General features: G+C 46.5%; 1 protein-coding gene across 4 annotated transcripts in view; it reads left to right on the plus strand.

The window, feature by feature from the left end:
• Positions 1-25,091, plus strand: part of NOS1 (nitric oxide synthase 1 (neuronal)) — a 195,272-nt gene that overhangs the window by 141,315 nt on the left and 28,866 nt on the right. For 3 of the 4 annotated variants that reach the window (XM_010828540.1, XM_010828541.1, XM_010828543.1), the window contains exons 8-18: positions 970-1,111; positions 3,991-4,130; positions 6,926-7,100; positions 10,055-10,156; positions 12,233-12,427; positions 13,017-13,102; positions 15,363-15,507; positions 16,667-16,771; positions 17,288-17,346; positions 18,711-18,812; positions 21,337-21,453. In XM_010828540.1, the coding sequence (XP_010826842.1) occupies positions 970-1,111; positions 3,991-4,130; positions 6,926-7,100; positions 10,055-10,156; positions 12,233-12,427; positions 13,017-13,102; positions 15,363-15,507; positions 16,667-16,771; positions 17,288-17,346; positions 18,711-18,812; positions 21,337-21,453 (1,368 nt within the window). The remainder of the gene's footprint in view (positions 1-969; positions 1,112-3,990; positions 4,131-6,925; positions 7,101-10,054; positions 10,157-12,232; positions 12,428-13,016; positions 13,103-15,362; positions 15,508-16,666; positions 16,772-17,287; positions 17,347-18,710; positions 18,813-21,336; positions 21,454-25,091) is intronic. The other variant, XM_010828544.1, reaches the window with a different exon arrangement.

Raw genomic sequence — 25,091 nt, forward strand, 5'->3', positions numbered from 1 at the left:
AGGACGTGGCTTCTGTAGCCTCGGGTTTGGTCCATGGATGGAACTGATAAGTCCAGGTAACAAGAGCTCCTGGCAAGAGATAACATTGAACCACCCTTTTGTGTGTGTGTGTGTGTGGCCACATTGGCTCTCAGTTGTGGCATGTGGCATCTAGTTCCCTGATCAGGGATTGAACCTGGGCCCCCTGCTTTGGGCACACGGAATCTTAACCACTGGACCACCAGGGAAGTCCCTACATTGAATCACTTTGTGAAAAAGTTACTCTCCTTTTTTTCAATCTTTCTGATGGTGCCAAAGAGAATAAGGCATCATGAACATCTCTCCAAACTGCTGATCTCCCTTTTAACAAAAAGAGGGCAGGGCTCCAGTGAGGTGCCTTCTGCAGGCAACAACATCTTTCTACAGTTTGATGATAATACAGGGTCTCACAGTTGCCTGTTTGGGTGAGTGAGGCCAGGGGCAGTCTACTTTTTTTAAATAAATAAGTATCAGTACAAATGAAAGTTGATCTCCTATTAATCATAAATCTGTAGAGGGGGTGAGCAACTGGGGCAATAATGATGGTGGTAAAAGAAAGACTGAAACTGGGAATCAGTGGTGAGTTCTTAAGAGGAGACAGAGCCTGATGATTTTTTTCTCCCCCTGAGGATTACCTGGTACAAAAGAACTTTCTGGAAAAATGGCCCAAGTCAAGATTGTTCAAAAGACTCCAGTTGGAGAGGCATTTGTTTCCTTCTGCGAGCTGGCCCAGGGCTTCCCTTCCTCTGCCCTTTCTCACCTAGTGATCAGTGGAGGGACAGAGCAGAGTCCCACCCCTTCCAACAGCTGCTCCATGGGCCCTGGGGGCCTCGGAGCAGATGTGAATCCACCCTGAGCCTTGTGCACTGTTGACCTGAGCAGCTCCTCTTTCAGTCTTTCTCTGAAGTGCAAGCCCAGCCCCGATGCCAAATGTCCCCGTCTCCACCACAGATCTGCGATCACCATATTTCCCCAGAGGACCGACGGCAAGCACGACTTCCGCGTTTGGAACTCCCAACTCATCCGCTACGCTGGCTACAAGCAGCCCGACGGCTCCATCCTGGGGGACCCAGCCAACGTGGAGTTCACGGAGGTAGGCGCCCCCGCCCCTCCCCCACCCAGACTCTCATCCCCTAAACTCTTTATCCACAGACTTTTCTTGGTTTGATATCATCACAGAGAGAGCAGGCAGTAGGTGCCGCTTACTCACCTCCAGGCCTCCCACTCTGTCTGTCTGCCTCCAGTCCAGCTGGTTCTGTTACAGCTGGTCGTTTTCATGTCGTTACGTCACCCAACCCTCATGATGGGGACTGTTGTCCCATTTCACAGATGAGTAGAGTGAGTCACACTCAGACTGGCCAAATGCATTATCCAAGGCTACTGCAATAGCAAAGGGAAAGCTAGAAGTACAGGCCAAATCTCCTGCCTTCCCCCATGAGGAGGGGAACTAATATGTGGAAGTCATATCTAGCATCTTTTCTTTTCTTTTTAAAAAATATTTATTTGTTTGGCTGCACTGGGTCTTAGTTGCTGCATGTGGGGTCTTTTAGTCATCGTGGAATCTTAAGTTGTGCCATGCAAACTCTTAGTTGAGGCATGTAGGATCTAGTTCCCTGACCAGGGATTGAACTCGAGCCTCCTGCATTGGGAGTGCAAAGTCCTAGCCACCAGGGAGTCCCTGGCGCCATCTTTTCTGAGTGAGGTATATGTCAGCCTCATCCCCTTCATCCATTCATTCATTTCTCTGTACAACATTCTGCCCACCGACACAGCCCCTCTCCAGATGAATTTGACTCTCCAGCACCCCACTATTGCTGGCAGCCCAAGTCAGTTCATATAAGCCACTGGGAACATGAACCCCACCTTCTCCCTATCCAGGTTCCTTCCAGGTGGTGATGTACACAGGTAGCACAGGTAAGGCCTGGAAGCTTCCAAAATCTATGCCCACAGGAAGTATCATAGGCGGACCCCACGCCTGGAACACCCAGGCGTACAGGCCTGGTTCCCCTTTTATTTGTCACCCACTCAGCCACCATTCTGCTTCATCCTTGTTCTTCCCTCAAACCACCCTCATGCTCCACCCCAGTACCTTCCCCGTGAGGGGGTTGCCCCCCACCCTCATGGCTGCTGACTTCATTTGCAGGGAGCTTTTCTTACTAAAATGTTATTATCCTGGGGAGGGGGTTGTAAGCAAGGTGACCAGGAGTCACACCTGTGCCGTTTAGGCTCAGCCAGACTCTCTGCTCCACCTGGCTGAGCTCTAACTGTATACTTGGCTCACCTTGTCCTTGTGGAGGCCAGAACAGACATGCCTCAGCCTCTTCCTCTCCTTCTGTCCCCAGAAACCTCACTGATACCACATGCTCCCCTAAACCCACACTTGTGTGCTTCCTCTGTCTACCAGCCCAGCAGAGGGAATCACCCCAAACATAACCACATGGCTGTAACTTTCGAAAGCCCCAGCATGGCAGCCACTGGCCGCACCAAGCCAGTGACCACATGAAATGTTGTGAGTCCAGATGGAAACATGCCCTAAGTGTAAGGTACACGGTCTCTGAGACAGAGAACAAAAAAAGAGTGGAAAAGTCTCATTAGTAATTTGTATCTTGATTAACTGCTGAAAAATAATGTTGTGGGTAATATTGGACTAATCTATTTCTATTTATTAATAAATTAATACATTTACTGTATTAACACATATAGTTAATTTTGTTAAATATCTTTAAATATATTAATATTAATTATTTATCATTAATCAGTTAATGGTGTTTTAATTATATATTTTTATATTTTATTGGATTAATACATATATTTCATATTTAATTTTAGTGCCAAATATACTGTTAATAAGGTTTCCCTCAGGGGTCAAGAATCTGTCTGCCAATGCAGGAAACACGGGTTCGATTCCTGGGTTGGGAAGATCCTCCAGAGAAGGAAATGGCAACGCACTTCAGTATTCTTGCCTGGGAAATGCCATGGACAAAGGAGCTTGATGGGCTATGGTCCATGAGGTCACAGAAGAGTCAGATACAACTTAGTGACTGAACCACACCACGTGTGTGCGTGTGTGTGTGTGTGCGTGCGCGCGCAAGCTTGCATGCATATACTCATTCAGTCATGTCTGACTCTTTGTCTCCTGCATTGGCAGGTGGGTTCTTTACCACTGTGCCCCTATTAAAATATTAATCTTATAGTGTATAGTTATATATGCTATCAATATTAAATAATATTTACATATCATTAATATTTTATATAAATATTAATGATATAATATAGATATTATTAGTTTAATGTGATTGTTATTAATATTTTATATTAATGTTTTAGTATAGTGTTAATAAATTACTACTACTATTTATATAATCAATATCATGCTATAATTAATAACTAATTAAATATTATTGAAATTAAAACTGTTTCAAATGATTATATTATTTAAATTTATCTTTGCCTGGTTTTGCTTTAGGGGTTTTGGGGTGTTTTTTTTTAATACATTTTAAAATGTATCTTCTAGAAAATTTTAAGTTACTTACATGGCTGGCTTTATATTTCAGTGGATAGCTGCTCTAACAGGTGCATTTTTCTGCGGTCATTCTGAGAGAGCTGCCCTCATCCACCTTGGTAGATTTTCCTCATGTCTTTGCACTCAGGGCACGGAGTGCACATACTTCCAGTGCAAGTGTCAGTTCAACCCTTGCTCCGGGAGTTCCCAGAGGGCAGGGAAGGTCCAGAAAACATCACCAAGTGAGGGGCCGGAGGGCGGGCTTGTCTTCTGTCCTGTGGAACCACAGGAAGTTGTACTAGTTACGTGATGATATCAGGGAGAACTTCATGTAGGAGGTGGCCTGGCCCAGAGCCTCTGAAGGAAGGGGCCGCTGAGGGCGGGCCCTGGGACCTTTGCCCCTCCCCTCACCCCTGTTGCGTCTGGAGGGCCTGGGGCTCAGTGGTCTGACCTGGTGGCTCTGCTTGCAGATCTGCATACAGCAGGGCTGGAAACCCCCACGAAGCCGCTTCGATGTCCTGCCACTCCTGCTCCAGGCAAACGGCAATGACCCAGAGCTCTTCCAGATCCCTCCAGAGTTGGTGCTGGAAGTCCCCATCAGGCACCCCAAGTAAGAGGGCCTGGCTTGGGGAGGAGGAGGGTGGGGGGAGTGGTTTACCCAGTGCCCCTCTCTGCCCAACCCCAGAGCCCCCTCCTGTCTCTCCAGCCCAGATAGAGGCTGAAAGGGGGTCTTGGTCCTATCCTCACCATGGGGCCAAGGCAAGGCGGGTTCTCTCAAGATTAGTAATTCCTCCTTTACCAGCTGAGGGACCATCATATTTTCTGAATCAAAATCCCCCTGATAAGTTAGATAGAGAAAGACAAATACTATATGATATCACTTAGGTGTAGAACCTAAAAAATACAACAACCTAGTGAATATAACCTGGAGAATCCCATGGATGGAGAAGCCTGGTACGCTGCAGTCCATGGAGTCGCACAGAGTCAGACACGACTGAAGTGACTTAGCAGCAGCAGCAGCAGTGAATATAACAAAAAAGACGGAGATAGAGAATACAGATACAGAGAATAAACTAGGGGTCCCAGTGGGGAGATGGAAGAGGTGAGGGGCAATAGAGGGATAGGGGATAAATAGGTAAAAACCATTATGGATAAAATAAGTAAGCTATAAGAATATACTGTACAACATAGGGAATATAGCCAGTGCTTTGTGCTTAGTCACTCAGTCTGTCCAATTCTTTGCAACCCCATGGACTGTAACCCGCCAGGCTCCTCTGTCCACAGGATTCTCCAGGCAAGAATACTGGAGTGGGTTGCCATGCCCTCCTCCAGTGGATCTTTCCAACCCAGGGATCGAACCCAGGTCTCCCACATTGCAGGCAGATTCTTTACTGTCTGAGCCACCAGGGAAGCCCCAATATAGCCAGTATTTTACAACAACTATAAATGGAATATAACCTTTAAAAATTGTGAATCACTATATTGTATACCTTATATATTATAGTGATTATATATATAGTGATTATATATATGTCTTTCACTATATTGTACACATTACATACTATAATATATAATATTATATATTGACTATACTTCAGTTCTTTAAAAATGTCCCTTTTTACCCCACTCCTTTTAAGCCATCAATCTGGACCAATCCATTTTCCAACCCTAAGGGCTGGAGAAGGGAATAGCAACCCACTCCAGTGTTCTTGCCTGGAGAATCGCATGGACAGAGGAGCCTGGTGGTCTATAGTCCATGGGGTCACAAAGAGTCAGACGTGACTGACGTGATCAACACGCACACACACACACACAAAGGGCAAAAGAGCAGAAGCGCTTCCTGTATTGTTAGGGGTGCAAATTTCAAACAGAGGGAACCATTAAAAACTATGTGACCTGATGCCGCTCAAGTTCAAAAGTAGTTTGGGGTTGGGATGGGGCTGTGAGGGCTGAGGCCAGCAACACAAATAGAATTTACACTTTTTGAGAGTAAAAGAACCCCACGATAAGACCTGGCCTCAGGAGCAAAATTGATGGAGGAAGCACCAAAAAAATCAATCATCAAATAAATAGTATTTTAATGTAATTTAAAAAAATCAAGATTAGCTTTTTAAATCCATGATGCATAATGGATCAGAATTCTCAAACAAGGACCAGTTCAGGGCTGAGATTAGGGTAAGCTAGTGAGGTAAAGTATACAAGTACAGAGTGGGATCCTGTCTTTATGTAAAGTTTTGATGTTTTGCTCATCATGGTGGTTTTGTGTTAATTTTTTTTAAGACACTGAATTAATTTAGAATATTTGATCTTGATTACTGGGTTTGTTGGTGCTCCTCAATTTTGTACCCACAGCCAGTGCCTTACTTGCCCCACCCTGGTCCAGGTCCTGGAGATGGAGCAAGTGTCCTAAGGCTCCCAACACTGCCGGGTATCTAGGATCTCAACCAGCTTCATTGGTGAAACTTGGCCTCCATTCATTCATTCACTTGTCATTCAAAACTGTTTATTATTCCCACTCTGGGTCATGCATTGTGCAGGCCTTTGTCACTGACTTGGTCCCCACCTCCGTGGTGCTTTCAATCTCAAAGAGGAGATCGGTTACCCAAATAAATCACTTAATTCCAATCGAGTGTTGCAAAATAATGTTATGGTACCTAGAGGCGTAAAGCTGCCTGACCCAACCCAGATCGGGCATCAGAGAAGGCTTCCAGAGTAAGCAGCATTTTATTTTATTTTTCTTTGTAAGCAGCATTTTAGCTGAGAATGAAAGTGTGAGTAAGAGCTGGACAGGCACAGAAGGAAAAGAGCAGGAAGGAACTGCCTTGCAAACGCCCTGAGGTCAGAAGGAACTCAGCGGCTCTATATTTAAAATGGATAACCAACAAGGACCTACTGAGTAGCACAGGGAACTCGGCTCAATGTTATGTGGCAGCCTGGATGGGAGGGGAGTTTGGGGGAGAATGGATACATGTAAAAGTATGGCTGAGTCTCTTCACTGTTCACATGAAATTATCACAACATTGTTAATTGGCTATACCCTAACACAAAACAAAAAGTTAATTAAAAAAAAAAAAAGAAAAAGGAACTCACCGATGCTCACTTTCTCCTGAATTCACCTTCCAGGTGAGTTTAGGGGATAAATAGCAGCCCATGGCAGTGGTTCCCAGGCCTGGATGTCCATGCAAATCACCTGGGAAATATGTGAAAGTGCATATTCTCAGGCCTCTGATGTGGATGGCGGCATGATTCCACAGGTCAGACGTGAGCCCAGGAATCAGGTTGCGAAGTAGTAAGCCCCAGTCAGGCGCTGACATTTTGGCATCCTCAGGCTAAGGAGATCCCGCCCACGTGTGTTCCCCTGAGGCTCCCGCCCCACAGCGAGCTGGGCTATGCTGCTCTCCACAGGTTCGAGTGGTTCAAGGACCTTGGACTGAAGTGGTACGGCCTCCCTGCTGTGTCCAACATGCTCCTGGAGATCGGCGGCCTGGAGTTCAGCGCGTGTCCCTTCAGCGGCTGGTACATGGGCACAGAGATTGGCGTCCGCGACTACTGCGATAGCTCCCGATACAACATCCTGGAGGTGAAGCCCCACCCGGGCCATCCTGACGGGGGACGCGTGGGGTGGAGGGCATGGGCTCAGTGGTCCTTCCCCACAGCTGAGCTCTGGGGCTCAGAAACTGGAAGAGGTTAACACAGAACCTGCAGCTATAAGGAGCCCCAGGCTTTTCCGATGGCTTCCGTGGCATTAAGAGTACGTGTGCTATATGCTGAGTGCGACTCCAAGCACTTTGCAGATTACTGTATGCTCATTTGATCTTCATCACATCCTCCGGGTGTGAAAATGCCCCCTTAATAGGTGAGGAAACTGAGGCCTTTTGGCGGATTAACATGACAAGTTCAGAGTCACACGGCTAGGGAGTGGCAGAGCTGTGGTGTGAACCCAGGCTGGTATTATGACCCAAGTTCATGACCATTCTACTGCCCTGCCTGTCAAGGTCAAACCTGGTTAGAAGCTTTGGGAAGGGGCATGAACTTGGGGCATTTTTGGTCTCTTTTCTGAAAAAACAAGGAGGGAGGGTTGGCAGTGATTTTTCCCACCATGTGCATTTCTCAGTGGAGGGTCTGACTCCCCACCCCCTACTCCTCTGCTACCCCCACCCCAGGCTGAGTCATCTTCATCTACTGAACATTGTTGGGGCGGACTGCTCCCTGGAGCTCCACTTTGCTGAATGTGTCAGCAGCGCTGCGGTTTTGTCAGCAAATGCTGTTCCTAACAACAGTCTGCTGTGGTTGGCCTTATTTCAAAAGAAAACACTGAGAAACAGAGAAGTTAAGCACTGAGCCTATGTCACACAGTAAAGAAAGCACAAAGTTCGAAGTCAGAGTCATGTGTTAGGTTTATAGTGTTAAAAATCCATGGACATTCACCTGAGTGGACCTTGAGGGCATTATGCTAATGAGATAAATCAGACATAAAAAGACAGATACTGGGTGATCTCACATCTATATGGAATCTAAAAAAAGCCAAACTCCATAAAACAGAGAGGAGAGTGGTGGTTACCAGGAGCTGTAAGGGGGGTGCAGGAGGGTGGTTGGCAGGAGGAGGTGGCAGGAGAACTGGGAAAAATGTTTGTTGATGTGTACAGACTTACAACTTGCAGATAAGTCATGGAGATCTAATGCACAGGTAGTTATTTATAGTCAACAATGATACTGTGTTATGAGTTTCAAAGTTGCAGAGAAACTATCTCTTAATTCACCACAAAAAAAGAAATGGTAATTATGTGACTGGATAGAGGTGTTAACTCACCCTACAGCACTAATTATACTGCAACATATAAATGTTATCAAACCAATACCTCTGACACTTGATCTATACAAACTCCTGACAGGAAAGGAAAAAACATTTCTAGGCAATTTCCAGAGATGTGGCTCAAGTCATGTTTGGGGACTTTTTTAAGTCATATATGTTTGACTTAATACATATGACTTAAAAGAAGTCTTTAGATGACGCTGCAACTAATTTCTATTATTTTAACCAAAATAATGTGGTAGAAATAACAATAGCAGCATGACTGATTGTACACACTCTCTTTTATAAAGTAACTCAAAATTTATATGTATTTATGTAAAGCAGCCAATTTCTTACTCTTTGCATTTGTGTCACCGCTAAAAGACCCCAAACAGAACCTAACGCCCCAGTCTCCAAAGAGTAAATTAATGTCTGCTTTCATGACTCAGGTTCACATTTCAATTGCACAGAGTAGTCACTGGGTAACTTAAATGAGACTTGCTCCCGCCCCAGCCTTCCAACTCTAACTGCCATTATGTACAAATGTTGACAGCTGGGACTGCGAAGCAGTTTACTCAAACTTGAGAAACTGTCACATTCTAGCCGCATAATGAGACCTAGGTTCCCACAAATGATTAGAATTGACAGAGGAAGTGAGAAGCCAGGCTCTAATTAATGGACTTGCTGTTGGGTCTTCCCTGCTTCTGACATCAGCTCCTATTGGAGCTGGAGCCGTAACTTAAATGTCAGGGGTTGTTTTTGCCAAGCAGTTTTGCCAAAGGAGTCGGCTGACTGGGGAGCTGCTCCCAGGTCTTGGGTGTTACTCAACTCCTTGGCTCCAGCTCTGAGGCCAACTGGCTCTGCAGGCTGCGAGCAAGTCTGTGCAGCAGTCTGAACCTCAGTTTCCTCATCTGTCAAATGGAGTCGACAGGTGTCTCCATAAACTCAAAATACTCACAATCTAGATTCCAAGTAGTGGCCGCTCTGGAGATGAAACGGAATGGGTGGAGGGCTTTCCCCAACAGAAAGTAGTGATGATAAGAAAGAAAAAGAAGAATAAAAAAAAAAAAAGATAGAAAGCAACTGCTATCACTCCCAGACCCGAATAGCTCCTTAAAGCCCTTCAAAGACCCTCCTCATCATATTTGAAATAAAATCCTGACTGCTTTGCACACTCTGCATAATCCAGTCCTGCATCTCTCTTTTTCATCAGAGTCCTATGTCCCCCTGACTCCCTACCATTCAAATACATTGACCTTCTTTCTGTATCTCAACACCAGCCTGATCCCACCCCAGGCTTTTTGCACATACTGTTCTTTCTGCCTAGAACATTTCCTCCCAAGATTTTCAAATGTCTTGCTTCTTCTCATCATTTGGATCTCATGTGTGTGCCACCTTTGCAGTGGTCCTTCAGTGACTATCCTGGTTCAATTCGTCCTGCCCCTATCCCTCTTTCTCCTGGTTCCTTGCCTTATTTTCTTCCTAGGAATTAACACTCACCACAGTATTATTTTCTGTCTCTCCCCGCTCTAGAAGGTAAGCTCAGTAACCAAAGGGCCAGTCAAGTCGCTCTAGTTTCCTGCTACCAGTATGTCCTCAAAAAAAAAAATTTGAGTGAATTAGTCTGCATATGAGTTCATTAATTAATGAAGAATTTTATTGGTGATGCTAGCCCGGTCCCTCTTTAGTCTGAAACCCAGAGGTAGCCCAGCCTGTGAGTCTATGTTTCCTTCCCCTTTCAGGATGTGGCCAAGAAGATGAACTTGGACATGAGGAAGACATCCTCTCTGTGGAAGGACCAGGCACTGGTGGAGATCAATATTGCGGTTCTATACAGCTTCCAGGTAGCATCAGGACACGCCTCCCAGCTGCCAAGCCGCAAAGGGGGAACTAAAACTTTTCAGAGTCTTAGGCAGAAAATCAAGAGCCCAGCTCCCAGGAACCTTGCTTGCAGGGCTCTGCTCATAAGCAAGGTGTCCTTCCCATCACACATGCCTGACTCTCCATCAGGGATCTTGGGGGAGGGGGACCATTTGAGGGAGAGACAAAAAGATGGAGGGCTTATGACTTGTTGCTTGATTTTTTTTAGAATTGAAATGGTAAACATCCTCTGTGTCTTGACCTCTTAGACACTCAGACTTTCACATAGCAGAGACAAATATCCATCGTCATGATCAGAGGCATATGGGCCCCCCGGCACATGTGGCTCCATGGTAAATGCTAAAATATATATAGTTGAGTTGTTGTTTAGTTGCTAAGTCATGTCTGACTCTTTGAAACCTCATGGACTGTAGTCCACCAGGCTCCTTTGCCCATGGGATTCTCCAGGCAAGAATACTGGAGTGGGTTGTCATTTTCTTCTCCAGGGTATCTTCTGACCCAGGGATCAAACCTGTGTCTCCTGCATTGGCAGGTGGATTCTTTGCCACTGAACCACCAGGGAGGCCCATTAGATATATATATATATAGTATGATGGTTTTAAAAATTATCAGCTAGGGAGTTCCCTGGTGGTCCAGTGGTTAGGACTCCCAGCTTCCACTGCAGGGGGCCCAGGTTTGACCTCTGGTCGGGGAACTAAGATCCTACATGCCATGCAGCACAGCCAATAAAAGATTATCTGCTAAACCATGACACATTAGAGAGCAAAGTGGGAGCACCACTAATAATTGTGATAGCACATGGGCATAAGCTGGGATTCTCCTGGGCAAAGCAGGAGACCCAAAGAATAGAGGTCACTTCCTGTAGTAGAGACCAGCTCTGTCTTCTAGGAGTGTGTATGTGGGAGGCACCCACAGGCAGTAGAAGGAGCATATCAAGTCATATAAAGACCTGAATATGAACCACAGGTCCCCATGTCAGGAACAGGAAGACTGGGTAAACTGGGCGATGTATATCCCAGGGAAGAAACCAGTTGAGATGGGGTTGAAGGGGCAAGAAGCCCCCTGCCTTCACTCTTGACCATGGAGGAGTGAAGTTTAGGGAGTTGTGGTAAATGAAGGCAGATGCTATGGTGGTCTGGTGGACTGGTATGAAGGCTGGCGAGCCAGAGACAGCAGAGATATAAGAGGACACATATACTATGTGTAAAACGGGTAGCTAGTGGGAACCTGCTGTCAAGCACAGGGAGCTCAGCTCGGTGCTTTGTGATGACCTAGAGGGGAAGAGTGGGGAGGAAGGGAGGCTCAAGAGGGAGGGGCTGTATGTATACATACGGCTGATTCACTTTGTTGTACAACAGAAACTAACACAACATGGTAAAGTAATTATACTCCAATTTTAAAAAAAGGATTTTGTGTCACCTTCATAAATGGAGAACCAGTATCATTTGCCATAAACAGAAGAGAATGGTAAATTTAAATAAATATATAAACAAATACACACAAGGGAAACAGCACAAAGTTGTCAGATTCTAGTTGCCTGAGTTTTCTCTCTCGTTTAAAAAAAAAAATGGAGGGAGGAAGGAGAGAGGAATATTGGCAAGAGAAATGTTAAAAATGAATTAGCATCAAATAGAGTCTTTCTGGGCTTCCCTGGTGGCTCAGACAGTAAAGAATCCGCCTGCAATGAGAGAGACCTGGGGTCAGTCTCTGGGTTGGGAAGATCCCCTGGAGGAGGGCATGGCAACCCACTCTAGTCTTCTTGCCTGGAGAATCCCCATTGGACAGAGGAGCCTGATGGGCTGCAGTCCATGGAGTTGCAAAGAGTCAGACACAACTGAGTGACTAAGCACAGAGTCTTTTTCCTGGATATGATCAGGGTCAAAAAAAAAAAAAAAAACCACAATGCAGAGAATCACTTTACACTGCCTAGATTCACCCCCAGGACCACCCTTTAGGAAACATGCTCTGGGGGTGAGGGAGCCCTGAAACAGCCAGGCTTGTCTTTCCTCCTGACTCCCCAGTGTCCTCTCCTCCCACAGAGTGACAAGGTGACCATCGTCGACCACCACTCCGCCACCGAGTCCTTCATTAAGCACATGGAGAATGAATACCGCTGCCGGGGGGGCTGCCCCGCTGACTGGGTGTGGATCGTGCCCCCCATGTCTGGCAGTATCACCCCCGTCTTCCACCAGGAGATGCTCAACTACCGGCTCACACCCTCCTTCGAATACCAGGTCCTGCCCCTCTCCATCTCTTTGGTCCTAAATCTTCAGTAGCCAGTATGCACGTTACAACTAGAGCAGGGGTCCCCAAACTCCGGGATTTAATGCCTGGTGAGCTGAGGTGGAGCTGATGTAATAATAATAGAAATAAAGTGCGCAATGAATGGAAAGCACTTGAATCATCCCAAAACCACCCCCCGCCCACCCAGGTCTGTGGGAAAATTGTCTTCTACAAAACTGGTGCCCAAAAAGTTGGGGTCTGCTGGCTAGGACACACCTCAGTTCAAACTTGCGTTTCAGACTCTCAAGTGCAGCCATCAGATTGGATAATACAACTCGAGCTGAAAGACAAATGAAACTGAAACAAGTAGTCAGGGGTCATGAGTCAGAGAGGGTCTGAGTGGGAAGGTCTAGCAGGACAGTGCGGGAGGCTGGGCCAGCCACTCTGCCAGGTCCCCTGGGGTCACCACCAGCAGACTCACTCCCTTCGAGGGCTAAGGGGTGGGCGTGGCCAGGCAGCCATAAGCCCCCAGGGATCCTGGACATCTCCCAAGGGGAACCAGGCTCCCTCACTGTAGTGACCATGGTCCTCTCTCCCCAGCCTGACCCTTGGAACACCCATGTCTGGAAAGGCACCAACGGGACCCCCACAAAACGGCGAGCCATCGGCTTCAAGAAGCTGGCAGAGTAAGTCTCCTAAAGCTGGAATGTGGGGGGGGGATGTATGTGTCCCCAGATTCAGAAAGCCCCAGAAAAGAAGGCTGGGAGGATGCTGTGCTTCTCTCTGTCGTGTGACGTAACTTCTCCATTTTCTCCAACATTCCTGTCCCTCCTTTGCCCCAGAGTCTGGGATGTGAACATTGCCATGACCCTTCTCCTTCCCAACCTCTCTTCCCACCCCCAGGTTCCCAAATTCTTGTTCTGGAAGCAGTGTTGTGTTGATAAACCAGCTCTCCTAATGATAATGGTGGCCACAGTAATAATAACATTCATAGACTTGTAACATTTGCCAATTTCCATGGTGTAAATATTCCCGATATGGCCAGTTTCAAGCTCCCAACAGGAAGTCACTGAAGCCGGAGTCAGGAGGAGCTGGGATGAGCTGGCTCCGGCACACCACTGCCTAGAGTGGACACTCGTCAGGGCTGAACCTCATCTCGCTCATTCAGTTCACTCATCTGGCCAACAGAAATGGATACTCAGTGCCAGGCACTGTGCTGGGCCCCAGAGATGCCATGACAAGCCTAATAACGTGATCCTGCCCTCATGAAGCTCCCAGCTACCATCGAGGAAGGAGTCACGGAAGCCTCATAGACGTCACCGAGTCTGAGAGGTCAAAGGGGGCTTCCTTCAGGAGATGAGTTAATGAAATGAGTAAGATTTCACCGAGAACAGGAGGGAGGGGAGAGGATCAGGGACCAAGGTTACTGAAGAGTCATTGTCCTGAAGAACCTGTGGTCAGCCAGGGGACAAGTAGGCTGACTGAGATGATTAAATGGGGATGCCTGCCTTCTGTCTAAAGACAGAGAACTCCCTGATCCACTCCTCACAGACCCCTTATTTGAAGCTCACTTTTTGGCAGAGGAGCTATTGTGCACCAAGCTACTCACTCACTTTCCTCAGCCCCTCGTTTCTAGAACTCTCTGCTCTCTACAGGTGACTGGTAGATCCTGCAGGGACTGAAACCTAGGTCCTGGCTCCACCCATATGGTCCACGGGATCTCCCCTACCCTCCCTCCCCCTTCTCCTTCCACCTCACAGTTATCTTCCAGCCAAGCTGGACCACATGAGCAGCCATCCCTTCCCTAACGAGAGCATCACCAGTTCTCAGGCATAGCAGCCTTTGGCTTCAGTTCAGTTCAACCTGTCTCTGAGGGAAGAAGGGAGGGAAAAATCTAAAGCATTAATTGCACTATTAAGTTTGAGGAAGAAACAATGGGAGTTAATTACAGATGCTTTTTTCTGCTCCAGTCATTCAAAGGGAACCCTCCAGGTGCCTTTTATTCTTTTCTGTTTCTCCCCCTTAACTCAGGCAGCGTGGGTGGTTTCCCTGAGTCTAAAAAATGATGAATTTACCACCAATAATCCCCAGGTGGGGGTAAATTAGCAATTTATCTACTCAAAGAGATTCCTACTTAGAACAGGGATGCTTGCTTGGAAGGTGAACCAAGGCATTCCTGAGCCTCTGGCCCACCTGCCAAGCCCACATCCTCATAGATGGGAAGGAAGAAAACACTGTTTCTGGACTCTCCATTTAACCAGAAAGAGCCCCGACTTGACATTTAAGCTCCCCAGAGCTTTGGTGGTAGCAGTGGGTTTAAAATCCATTCCTGCTCTTGGTAGATATTTAGTGCCTATTAAGAATCACCCTCTGCAAAACCCTGGATGTGCATGGCTGACTACACCAGACCTGGCCCTTCTTTTGTGGAGTTATAAACCTCTAAAATCCCCTCAAGTTCAATGCCTGTTCATTTATTAGTGATTCATTTTCTCTCTCTCTCTCTCTCACTCACACAGAAGAATGGAAGCCCCATGACAGCCATTTCTCTGTTTTTCCATTACTATAACAATGCCTGGCACATAGCCAGGCCTCAACAAAACACATGATGAATGGCCAAATGAGTGAGTGAATGAATGAATGATCATCTTTGGGGGCAATGCTTGGCAAACCAAGGTCCTCACGGCTGGGATCGATCCATCAAGTAACAAACTAGCAAAGCTCACCAACCATGTTAGCTCATGACTGGTTGCTCTGGAGGGACTTAAGAAAGGGATCGATACGGCGCCTCAGCTCACACTTTGAGTATCCCTGATGCCATCAGAGATGAGGAGAGTATGTTCCCTCTGTTATATCTCGTGGATCGTGGTTCTTGCCCCCAAGTCCCAGCCTGACACCCTTCCTCCCTTCTACATTTCCTGTCTTTCTCTCCACCCTCTTCCCCCACAGAGCCGTCAAGTTCTCAGCCAAACTGATGGGGCAGGCTATGGCCAAGAGGGTCAAGGCTACCATCCTTTATGCCACAGAGACGGGCAAGTCGCAGGCTTATGCCAAAACCTTGTGTGAGATCTTCAAACATGCTTTTGATGCCAAGGTGGGTAGTAGGCGGTTCCCATGCTCTCTGGGCCCTCCTGGTGAAGCTGGGGAGGGGACAGAGGAAGTCAGCAGAGAAGAACCCTTAGAGAGTGGGTAACAGCACATCTGAAGATGCCCATCAGCCCGCCTGCATATATTTCAAGGGACAATGATGCTTCTCTCCCTGTGAACTCTCCAGGAGTTCAGGAATCATAACCCCCAGTTCTCGACCAAAATGTTAGAAAGTTTCTGAAAAACAAATCTGGAAGTTAGTCTGGGAAGCCCCGCATTTCATACAATTCAGTGGGTTTCTTTGCTGCAGGAATTCTCAGAGCCTTTACTCTGCACATGTGTGTTACCATCTCCAAAAGAGGAGAGGAGAGAAAATAAATGTATCCCAAAGATGTTCGCTTATGGCTCACTTATTTTTGAAGCACATCTAAGGGAGACAGTGTTTTCCTCGGATCTACTTTGAGAAAGGGTACCCAAGGAATTCTAAGAGACAGGGCAAAGCAGTCTTTAAGGTGGTGCTCATGGTAAAAACAAAAACAAAAACAAAAACACCTGCCTGCCAGTGCAGGACTTAAGAGACACAGGTTTGATCCTTGGGTCGGAAGATCCCCTGGAGGAGGGTATGGTAACCTACTCCGCTATTCTTGCCTGGAGAATCCCTGGGTTGGAGGAGCCTGATGAGCTACAGTCCATAGGGTTGTAAACAGTTATAGGGTTGCAGCGACTTGGCACACAGACGTGTTTGGCCCAGGCCCTCCGCGTTGCTGGATGGGGGACTGGAAAGCAACCTGAGCACACAGTTGGTCAGATCCAGCTGGGCCATTCCCAGCCTACACATGGTCAAGAAGACTCCGGCATCCATTGGTTGTAAGAAGCCCAGGAGTCCCAGTCAAGATCGGTCTCTACTGGCAGCCAACACGTTGCCCCAGACTCTCCACAGTCCTTCAGGCCAAAGGCAACCCATACTACCAACAAGCTTTTAATTCTACCCACTTGAGCCCATTGAAACAGTGGCACCCAGAACCTTTGGATCTCTGTCCTAAAGAGATGGCTCAAGATAACTCCTCTTCTTCCTCTCTCCTCTTCCCCCATCACTTTTTCTCTCCTACCCCTTCTCTCTCCTCATCACCTTCTCCCTTCCTCTCCCCTCTCGTTCTCCCACCTAGGTGATGTCCATGGAAGAATATGACATTGTACACCTGGAACATGAAACTCTGGTCCTGGTGGTTACCAGCACCTTTGGCAATGGAGACCCCCCTGAGAATGGGGAGGTGAGATGAGCTCCTATTCTGGCAGCTGTTTCCACCTGCCCTGCTCTTCAGTAGCAGATCCTCCCAGAATCGCAAAGCCAGTGACCTCGATTTGGGGCCAGGTTGTGCCAAGACTAGACAACTCCAAGTCCTCAGTCTGCTGGCGTCCGCTGACCAGCCAAGCCCTCCTGAAAATGTTGTCACCTGAGCTCACTACTTCTTTGCAGTGGATGCTCCAGTCAAGAGCTTGGTGTCCCCCACTCCAGATGAGAGAAGCAGGGACAATATTTTGTAGAAAACCACTACAAAGGGAATTTGCGTGCTGAGGTGGGGGGGGCGGGGCATCCACACTTGTAGCCCTTTATAAACAGTCCTCTTCCACTCACACCACTGCTGCCTGGCCCAAACCCCTGACACCCTGGCCCCCAGGCATCAGGCTCCTCTTTTGCCAGTCGGGACCCCCAGACCCTCTGCCCAAACCCATTCCCAAGGTAATCATATCTGCCTCACATCCTGCTTGTCTCTTTCGACCTCCAGAAATTTGGCTGTGCTCTGATGGAAATGAGGAACCCTAACTCTGTGCACGAGGAAAGGAAGTAAGTAAACGCCCCGCCAGTGTCCGTGACACTCTCTGGGGGAAACCAAATGTTGTCTCTTGGCATCTGGGGTTCAGCTCTGAGTTCTGGATACTTTTGTGACCTGAAGTCCATCTGTGACTTATTTTAGCCAGTGGGTATCTGCGGTCCACTGAAGTGGACATTCTGGTCTTTAATCACCTTACAGCCCTGTGCCTCAGTTTCTTTTTGCATCAAATTGTGTTTATTCTACCTGCGTGAACTTTCTAATTTGTAAGAATCAAGGTAAAAAATAGGTATCAGCATCCTATGAGAAGCTGTGCGTGTGTGCTGAGTTTTGTCCGACTCTGCAGCCCAATGGACTGTAGCCTGCCAGGTTCCTCCAAGGGATTTACCAGGCAAGAATACTCAAGTGGATTGCCATTTCCTTTTCCAGGGGGTCTTCCTGACCCAGGGATGGAACCCACGTCTCCTGCATTGCAGGTAGATGCTTTAGTGCTTGAGGCATCAGGGACGCCCCATGAAAAGCTGAGTGCCCTGTAAATATAGTTGTTATTACTCCACCCTTTGGAAGCTTACATTCAGAATCAGTGAGCTTCTTTACCTAGAACTTTTCCATCTGATGTTCATGGCGGAGTTGCATCCACTAACGTGGAGGCTGACTTCAAACAAGATACCTCCTAAGGCAAAAAAGAATGCCTGAAGTCAAAAGATGTTACTGGTAAAACCACTTAACATGGGTTGGGTTCTACAGATATTTCATAAGGTGACAAACACTCGTAACCAAAATTACCTGTGAAAAGCCCTTAAATCCCCTCAAAGCAGAGAACATACAACCTGTGAGTAATAAGCTGCCTTTCTTCGAGAGCATCACATGCGGTGTTGCCTCTACCATGGAGTAGGTCTTAAGCTGAGGATTGGATGTCATTGCTGGCTGGCATTTTATTTGTTGTTTATTTTGTTTGGGTTTTTAAAAATGTGGACCGCTTTTAAAGTCTTTATACAATTTGCTACAGTACTGCTTCTGTTTTATGTTTTGGTTTTTTGGCCAAAAGGCATGTGAGATCTTAGCTCCCTGACCAAGAATCGAGCCTGCACGCCTGCACTTCTGCCAGGGAATTCCCTGACTGGCGTTCAGAGGCTGTGTTCTGCAGAACATCCCTCTTGGTTCTCTTTCAGCCAAGCACACGTTGCCAAACTTGCCTACATCCCATACCCAGGGGACAGCTGAGTCCCTGGTGGTCAGCCCTCCTGTTTTTAAGACCAGCATCTTATTCCTCACCCTCTCTGCCTCTCTCCTCCCCACCCCATCCTGGTGGTCTTCAGCAGGTCCCCCTCACCCCTCCTCCAGGGAGAGATAGGGCACCATCCATTCTCCCCTCTAGGTACCCGGAACCCTTGCGTTTCTTTCCCCGTAAAGGGCCTCCCCTCTCCCGTGGTGACAGAGAAGTCCACGGTCTGGCTGCAGTTCGTGACAGCCAGCGCAGGTAGAGCATCTGTATGTGCACATGCGTGCTTGTGTGTGTGTGTGTGTGTGTGTGTGTGTTCACATGCACGTGTGCACGTGCAGGATGCACCTGTGTGATCGTGTTTGCCCGGCGTTCATGTGCGTGCGTGAATGGTGTAAGCACTCGCGCGCATGGCGATGAGTATGTACGTGCGCATGCCCAATACTGCAGCATCGAATGCCACGCCCCTGTCTCAAGGAGACCCGAGTTCTAACGCAGGCCATGGCACTAACACACTGAGTAACCTTGAGCTTGTTACTTGACCTCTCTGGGCTTCTCTGTCTTTCTCACCTTCCAAATAGGGAGAAACTATCTCTGCCCCGACCATCTCTGGGAGCTGGTGCAGGGATCGAAGGATGATAACAAAGAGGAACACATTTGGAAAAGCCTCAAACCTCATACAAATACATGTGCTGATATTTTTACCCCACAACCATCAACCCTACCTCCCACACTAACAACACAGCCACCCCCTGATATGTTACAGGACTTATTTGGAGATGTGACTCAATGTGAGACTATTTTAGGGCAGAAAATACACTTACATATATTTAGAACTTTCCTGATGCTGGAGCAAAAACTTTGAAGAACATCCAGCTTAGAAACCCTGCTGCCAGAATGCGCAATTTCTTTTTTTGTCTTTTGCACTCAGATTTGTGTGTTGAGTTTTTGTGTTTGGGGTTTTGATTTGAGGGTTTTATGAAAGTCTTTTGTTGTTGTTTGGGGGTTTGTTTTGTTTTGTTGGTCTTGGAGTTTTATTGGTTTTTGCCTTATCTGAGAACAGAACCTACCACTTTTAGAAGAAAACTGGGAAACCGTTTTTGTTTTTTTTAATTTCGAGGCTCCTGAGCCTCCGATGCCGAGGTTTGAGTCCCAGTGACATTTTTCTCCTTCTTTGAAACAACTTCATAAGAAATCCAATCTCTTTTCAGGCTGTGTCTGAACATTTTTCATGTTTATTTGAAATGTGAAATGTGAAAGACCCTTGAAATGTCTAAAGATGATAGCCTTATTGAAAGAGAATGTTGTAGTGGTTACCAATGGAGAGAGGGAAGGGTTAAAATAGGGGTAGGGGATTAAGAGGTGCAAGCTATTATGTGTAAAATAAGCTGCAGTGTTATATTGTATAACACAGGGAATGTGGTCAATATTTTAAAATAACTATAAATGGAGTTGTTGTTTAGTCGCCAAGTGGTGTCCACCTCTTTTTCAACCCTGTAGACTGTAGCCCACCAGGCTCCTGTGTCCATGGGCTTTCCCAAGCAAGAATACTGCCAGTTCCTTCTCCAGAGAATCTTCCCGACCTAGGGTTGAACCGTGTATCTTGGATTGGCAGGCGAATTCTTTACCACTGAGCCACCAGGGAAGCTCATAAATGGAGTATAACCTTTAAAAATTGTGAATCACTATATTGTACACCTGTAACTTATATAATACTGTATATCCACTATACTTCAATTTTTTTGAATAGGAAAAAGAAAAGAGAATATTGAGTGAGACAGTCCTGCACTGCCCAATAAGCCTTTCTGTGAGCACATAAATGTTCTATATCTATGTCGCCCTATACAGCACCACTAGCCACACATGGCTGTCAAGCCCTTGACGTGAGTTTAGTGCATGTGGGGAGCAAAGTGTTTCATCATATCCAATCTGAATGAATTTAAATAGTCACATGCATCCCATGGCTTCTGTAGCAGACAGCAGAAATGTAATTCTTTCGTGGTTACTATAGCAGACAGCAGGAGTGTAATTCTTCGCTAGGCAGTGTGAGGTTTGGGGACCAACGGCATCTCCTGGGAACTTCTCGGAAATGCAGCATCGTAGGCCCTACCCTGGACCTCCTGAGTCAGGATCTGCATCTTAACAAGATCTCAGAATGATTCTTGTCCTGGTTAACATGTGGGAAGTAAGGAAACATGGTCTAATGGGTTAAGGAATGGACAATTAATGTGGTCTCAAACCTTTTCCTTTTTTTTTTTCAGTTTTAATATTTTTTAATTGAAGTATAGTGGATTTACAATGTTGTATTAATTTCTGCTATACAGCAAAGTGATTCAGCTATATATAATCATTCTTTTTTAAATTTTCTTTCCCATTATGGTTTATCATAGGCTACTGAATATAGCTCCCTGTGCTGTACAGCAGGACCTCGTGGTTTATCCTTTCTCTGTGTGAAAGCTACCCCTGCTCACTCCACCCTCCCACTCCGTTGCCCCGCCACCCCCTCCCCCTCGGCAGCCACCAGGCTGCTGTCTGTGTCCGTGATTCTGTTTCTGCTGAAACCTTTTCAATACACGCAGCATCAGATGATGTCTAGGTGTCCATGTGGTGGGTGAGGGTGAGTTGATATGTTCTAGTCAAGGCATGGATGTGTTACAGTCTCACTCAACACTCAAAGGGAAGGTCCTAGAACCAGGACTGGTAATAGAGATAGCCATGGGGATACTAACCCCAGGACGGGGGCTCTGAACCAGAGTTCACAGACTCTCTTTTGTCTTGGCAGAAGCTACAAGGTGCGTTTCAACAGCGTTTCCTCGTACTCCGACTCCCGCAAATCATCAGGTGATGGGCCAGACCTCAGAGACAACTTTGAGAGCACTGGACCCCTGGCCAACGTGAGGTGAGAGAGGGGCCTGGGGCGTGAGGGATGATGAAGGCTCCTGGGGAGCTGGACAGGGTAACAAAGGTACCAGGTACCAGGTACTGGACAGGGTAACAGGTAACAGCCCACTGGCTCTCTGTTTGGGGAGGGGTCTCCCTTCCATGTCCATTCATCCCTTGAATAACCAGCTGCACTCTCACTGTTTGGGGATGTCCTCCTGCTTCATTAAAGCACATTACCTGGACCCCTCCTATGACCTCTTCCAAAATCACACTCCTTCAGAGCCCCCATCACCCAAGTTTCACCTCTTTGCATGAATTTCATATCATTTGTGCTAAAGGATGCTAATCCCCCAGATGTAACTCAGTGAGTTCCCTTCATAAGTGCTACTACATCTTATATATTAGAAGCTTCTGGGGACACCCCACCATGACCCAGTGGTTCCCAACCTTGGATGCTCATCAAAATCACTTGGAAATGTTTATAATGTACAGATACCTGAGCCCCACCTCCAGAGACTTTGATGTAGTTGGGTCTAAACTTGGATCCAGGGTTTGCTTGTTTTTTTTTCTTCAATCTCCCTAATTGCCTCCCATGTACAGTCAGATTCAAAAAAATATTGTCACGACTCCTTGTTTCCCAAAGTGTAGTCACATCCCATGAGAACATTTTAGATAATACGTGGACAGATATTTTCTACTTCAGTGGTTGTGGATTCAGTTTCATGGGTATTTGGAAAGGAAGAAAACTGGATGTCAAACCCTTGGTTTCATAGACACTGGTCAAGATGAGGCTACTGTGTAAGCAGTGCTCAGGCACAGCCAGGGACCTCTTCAGTTCAGTCGCTCAGTCGTGTCCAACTCTTTGCGACCCCATGAATCATAGCACCCCAGGCCTCCCTGTCCATCACCAACTCCCGGAGTTCACTCAAACTCACGTCCATAGAGTCGGTGATGCCATCCAGCCATCTCATCCTCAGTCGTCCCCTTCTCCTCCTGCCCCCAATCCTTCCCAGCATCAGAGTCTTTTCCAATGAGTCAACTCTTCGCATGAGGTGGCCAAAGTATTGGAGTTTCAGCTTCAGCATCAGTCCTTGCAATGAACACCCAGGACTGATCTCCTTTAGGATGGACTGGTTGGATCTCCTTGCAGTCCAAGGAACCTCTTAGACCTTCACCAATGCAACCTCCTCCACACCGGCTCAGGGCAATGCTTAGAAGATGATAGAGATCACAGGGTTCCTAGATATTCAACTATTGTTTCTATCAGTACACTTTTTTTCTTTTTGTCCATGCCACGTAATTTGATTGGTTGGCATCACTGCCTCAATGGGCATGAGATTGAACAAGCTCCGGGAGATGGTGAAGGACAGGGAAACCTGGTGTGCTGCAGTCCATGGGGCTGCAAAGAGTCAGAGTTGACTGAGCGACTGTACAACAAAGACCTAACCACTGGGCAACCAGGGAATTCCCCATCAGTACACTTTTTAATAAACTTTATTTTTTTTAAGTAGCTTTAGGTTCACAGCAAAATTGAAGGGAAGACAACAGAGATTCTGCGTGTACTACCTGCCCAACCCTCGGTGCACACACACACACACACACACACACCCACCTCCATCCCCTACCATGGTGGTGCATTTATACAGTCGATGAACCTATATTGACACATCATTGTCACCCAGGGCCCATAGTTTACATTAGGGTTCCCCCTTGGTTCACCCTAGAACTGATGGGTTTTGACATCAGTTCATGTTCTCTAGATTGACATTGAAACATCCATGGTTTGACATTTAGACCCATTTTTTTCCTTATTAAATCTATCATGCCTAAGAGCAGGGGTTGGCAAACTGCAGCCCATCGGCTGAATCCAGCCCAGCCACTGTATATCTCTGTACAACCCAGAATGGTTTTTACAGATGAACATCTACAATTTATTTGATGATAGAAAATATTCCCTTCAAGCCCCAGTTAAGCAAAATGCTATACCCCTCTCAAAAAAAGATTCCAGTCTTCTCATTAGTAGCTATATATAACTAGAAAAATGTACCCCATAACTATTGCTATTATATTTTTAATTTTATCCAAAAGCATACAGAAATTTATTTTCTTCCTTGTTATACAGATATCTGCATAATAGAATCAGTTTTGCTTCTTAGCCTACAAGCCTGAAAATATTTACTATCTGGCCCCAATTATAATAATTTTTCCAGGTTTTCTGGTTTTAAAATAGGAATTTTACAATCATAAGGTTTAGACTGTGATAAAATGTGAATATAGGAGATGACTGTGACACAGGCCTTCAGAGATTGGGAAGCATGTTAATGAATTAATTCCCTGGGCTGTCTCTTAGTGAACACCAGTGAGTTTGAATAGCTAGTACAAATAATTGTACAAATAATTTGTGCAAATAGAGTACAAATTAAAACCAAATTAAATAGCAACTATTAAGTAAATAACAGTGTGAGAGGTAGTCAAGTATGGCGGATATCTCAAACATAATCAATATTGGAGGGACTTCCCTGGTGCTCCAGTGGCTAAGACTCTGCACTCCCAATCCAGGGGGCCTGGGTTCAATCCCTGGTAAGGGAACTAGATCCCACATGTCACAACTAAAGATCCTACGTGCCACAACTAAGACCCAGTGCATCCAGATAAATAAATTAATATTAAAATAAGTCAATAAATAGTAGAGGTTTGGGGAACAACTCCCTAACCACAAGGCATGACTAGCACTGAGTTTTCAAACCTGCATTAGGCTAAGGGCGATGGCTGGGGGCAGGAGTGCAGCTTCTTGGCCCCCATCCAAGCAGTCCCATGCTGGCCACCAGTTCTCACCACCTGCAGGGAAAAGGTGAGGAATCCAGGTAAAGGAGGATCGTGGGTGAAGGAGTGATGGGGAAACATGCTACCTAACCCTATATCCCTCCCTTGGGAAGACTGTGGAGCCCCCAGGAAAGAAGGGCGGGAGAATAAGATGAAGAAGCATCAGTGTGGATTTCAGAGGAGGGGATATTAATCTATGTAAACTTGCCCACGATCTCTGAGACACCTGGACCCCATCTCAGGCTCATTCTCCAATAACAAGAGGGTCACTTCCCAGCTTGTCCTACTGTTTTCCCCTCATCCCCTATTGTAGTCTTTCATGCGATGGCTGGCTCCATCATTCTTTAATAAGAAAGATTCAGGGACAGAGTCAGACTCTGTAAGGAGCAAGTTGAACAGCTCCACTCCTTGACTTGTCTGAAATGACAGTCACCCACAGGATAGTCACATTCCAACCTGGAAAAAAAATGCAAGTTGTGGTGCTGTTCGTATCCCACTTGTTCCCTTGTCCATCTAGGGCCAGTGAGGCCAAGACCCACAGCCGGGACCAAGTCCTGGAAGTGTGATGTCAAGTCTGTGCGGGACTAAGGGGTCCTCTGGGACACAGCCCTCTACTTCCCAGACTTCAGAAAATTCTCATTAACTTGACCCCCATTGATTCAAACACCAACATTTTCTTGTGGCATCTATGCAAACAGACATTTTTTAAAAATTAAGCTCTTTTGTTTTGTACTGGGGTATAGCCAATGAACAAACAAGTGTTGTGATAGTTTCAGGTGAACAGTGAAGGGACCCAGCCATACATACACATGGATCCATTGCCCCCGAGAC

Source organism: Bison bison, unplaced genomic scaffold (assembly GCF_000754665.1).
Source record: "Bison bison bison isolate TAMUID 2011002044 unplaced genomic scaffold, Bison_UMD1.0 scf7180017864495, whole genome shotgun sequence".
Lineage (NCBI taxonomy): Eukaryota > Metazoa > Chordata > Mammalia > Artiodactyla > Bovidae > Bison > Bison bison.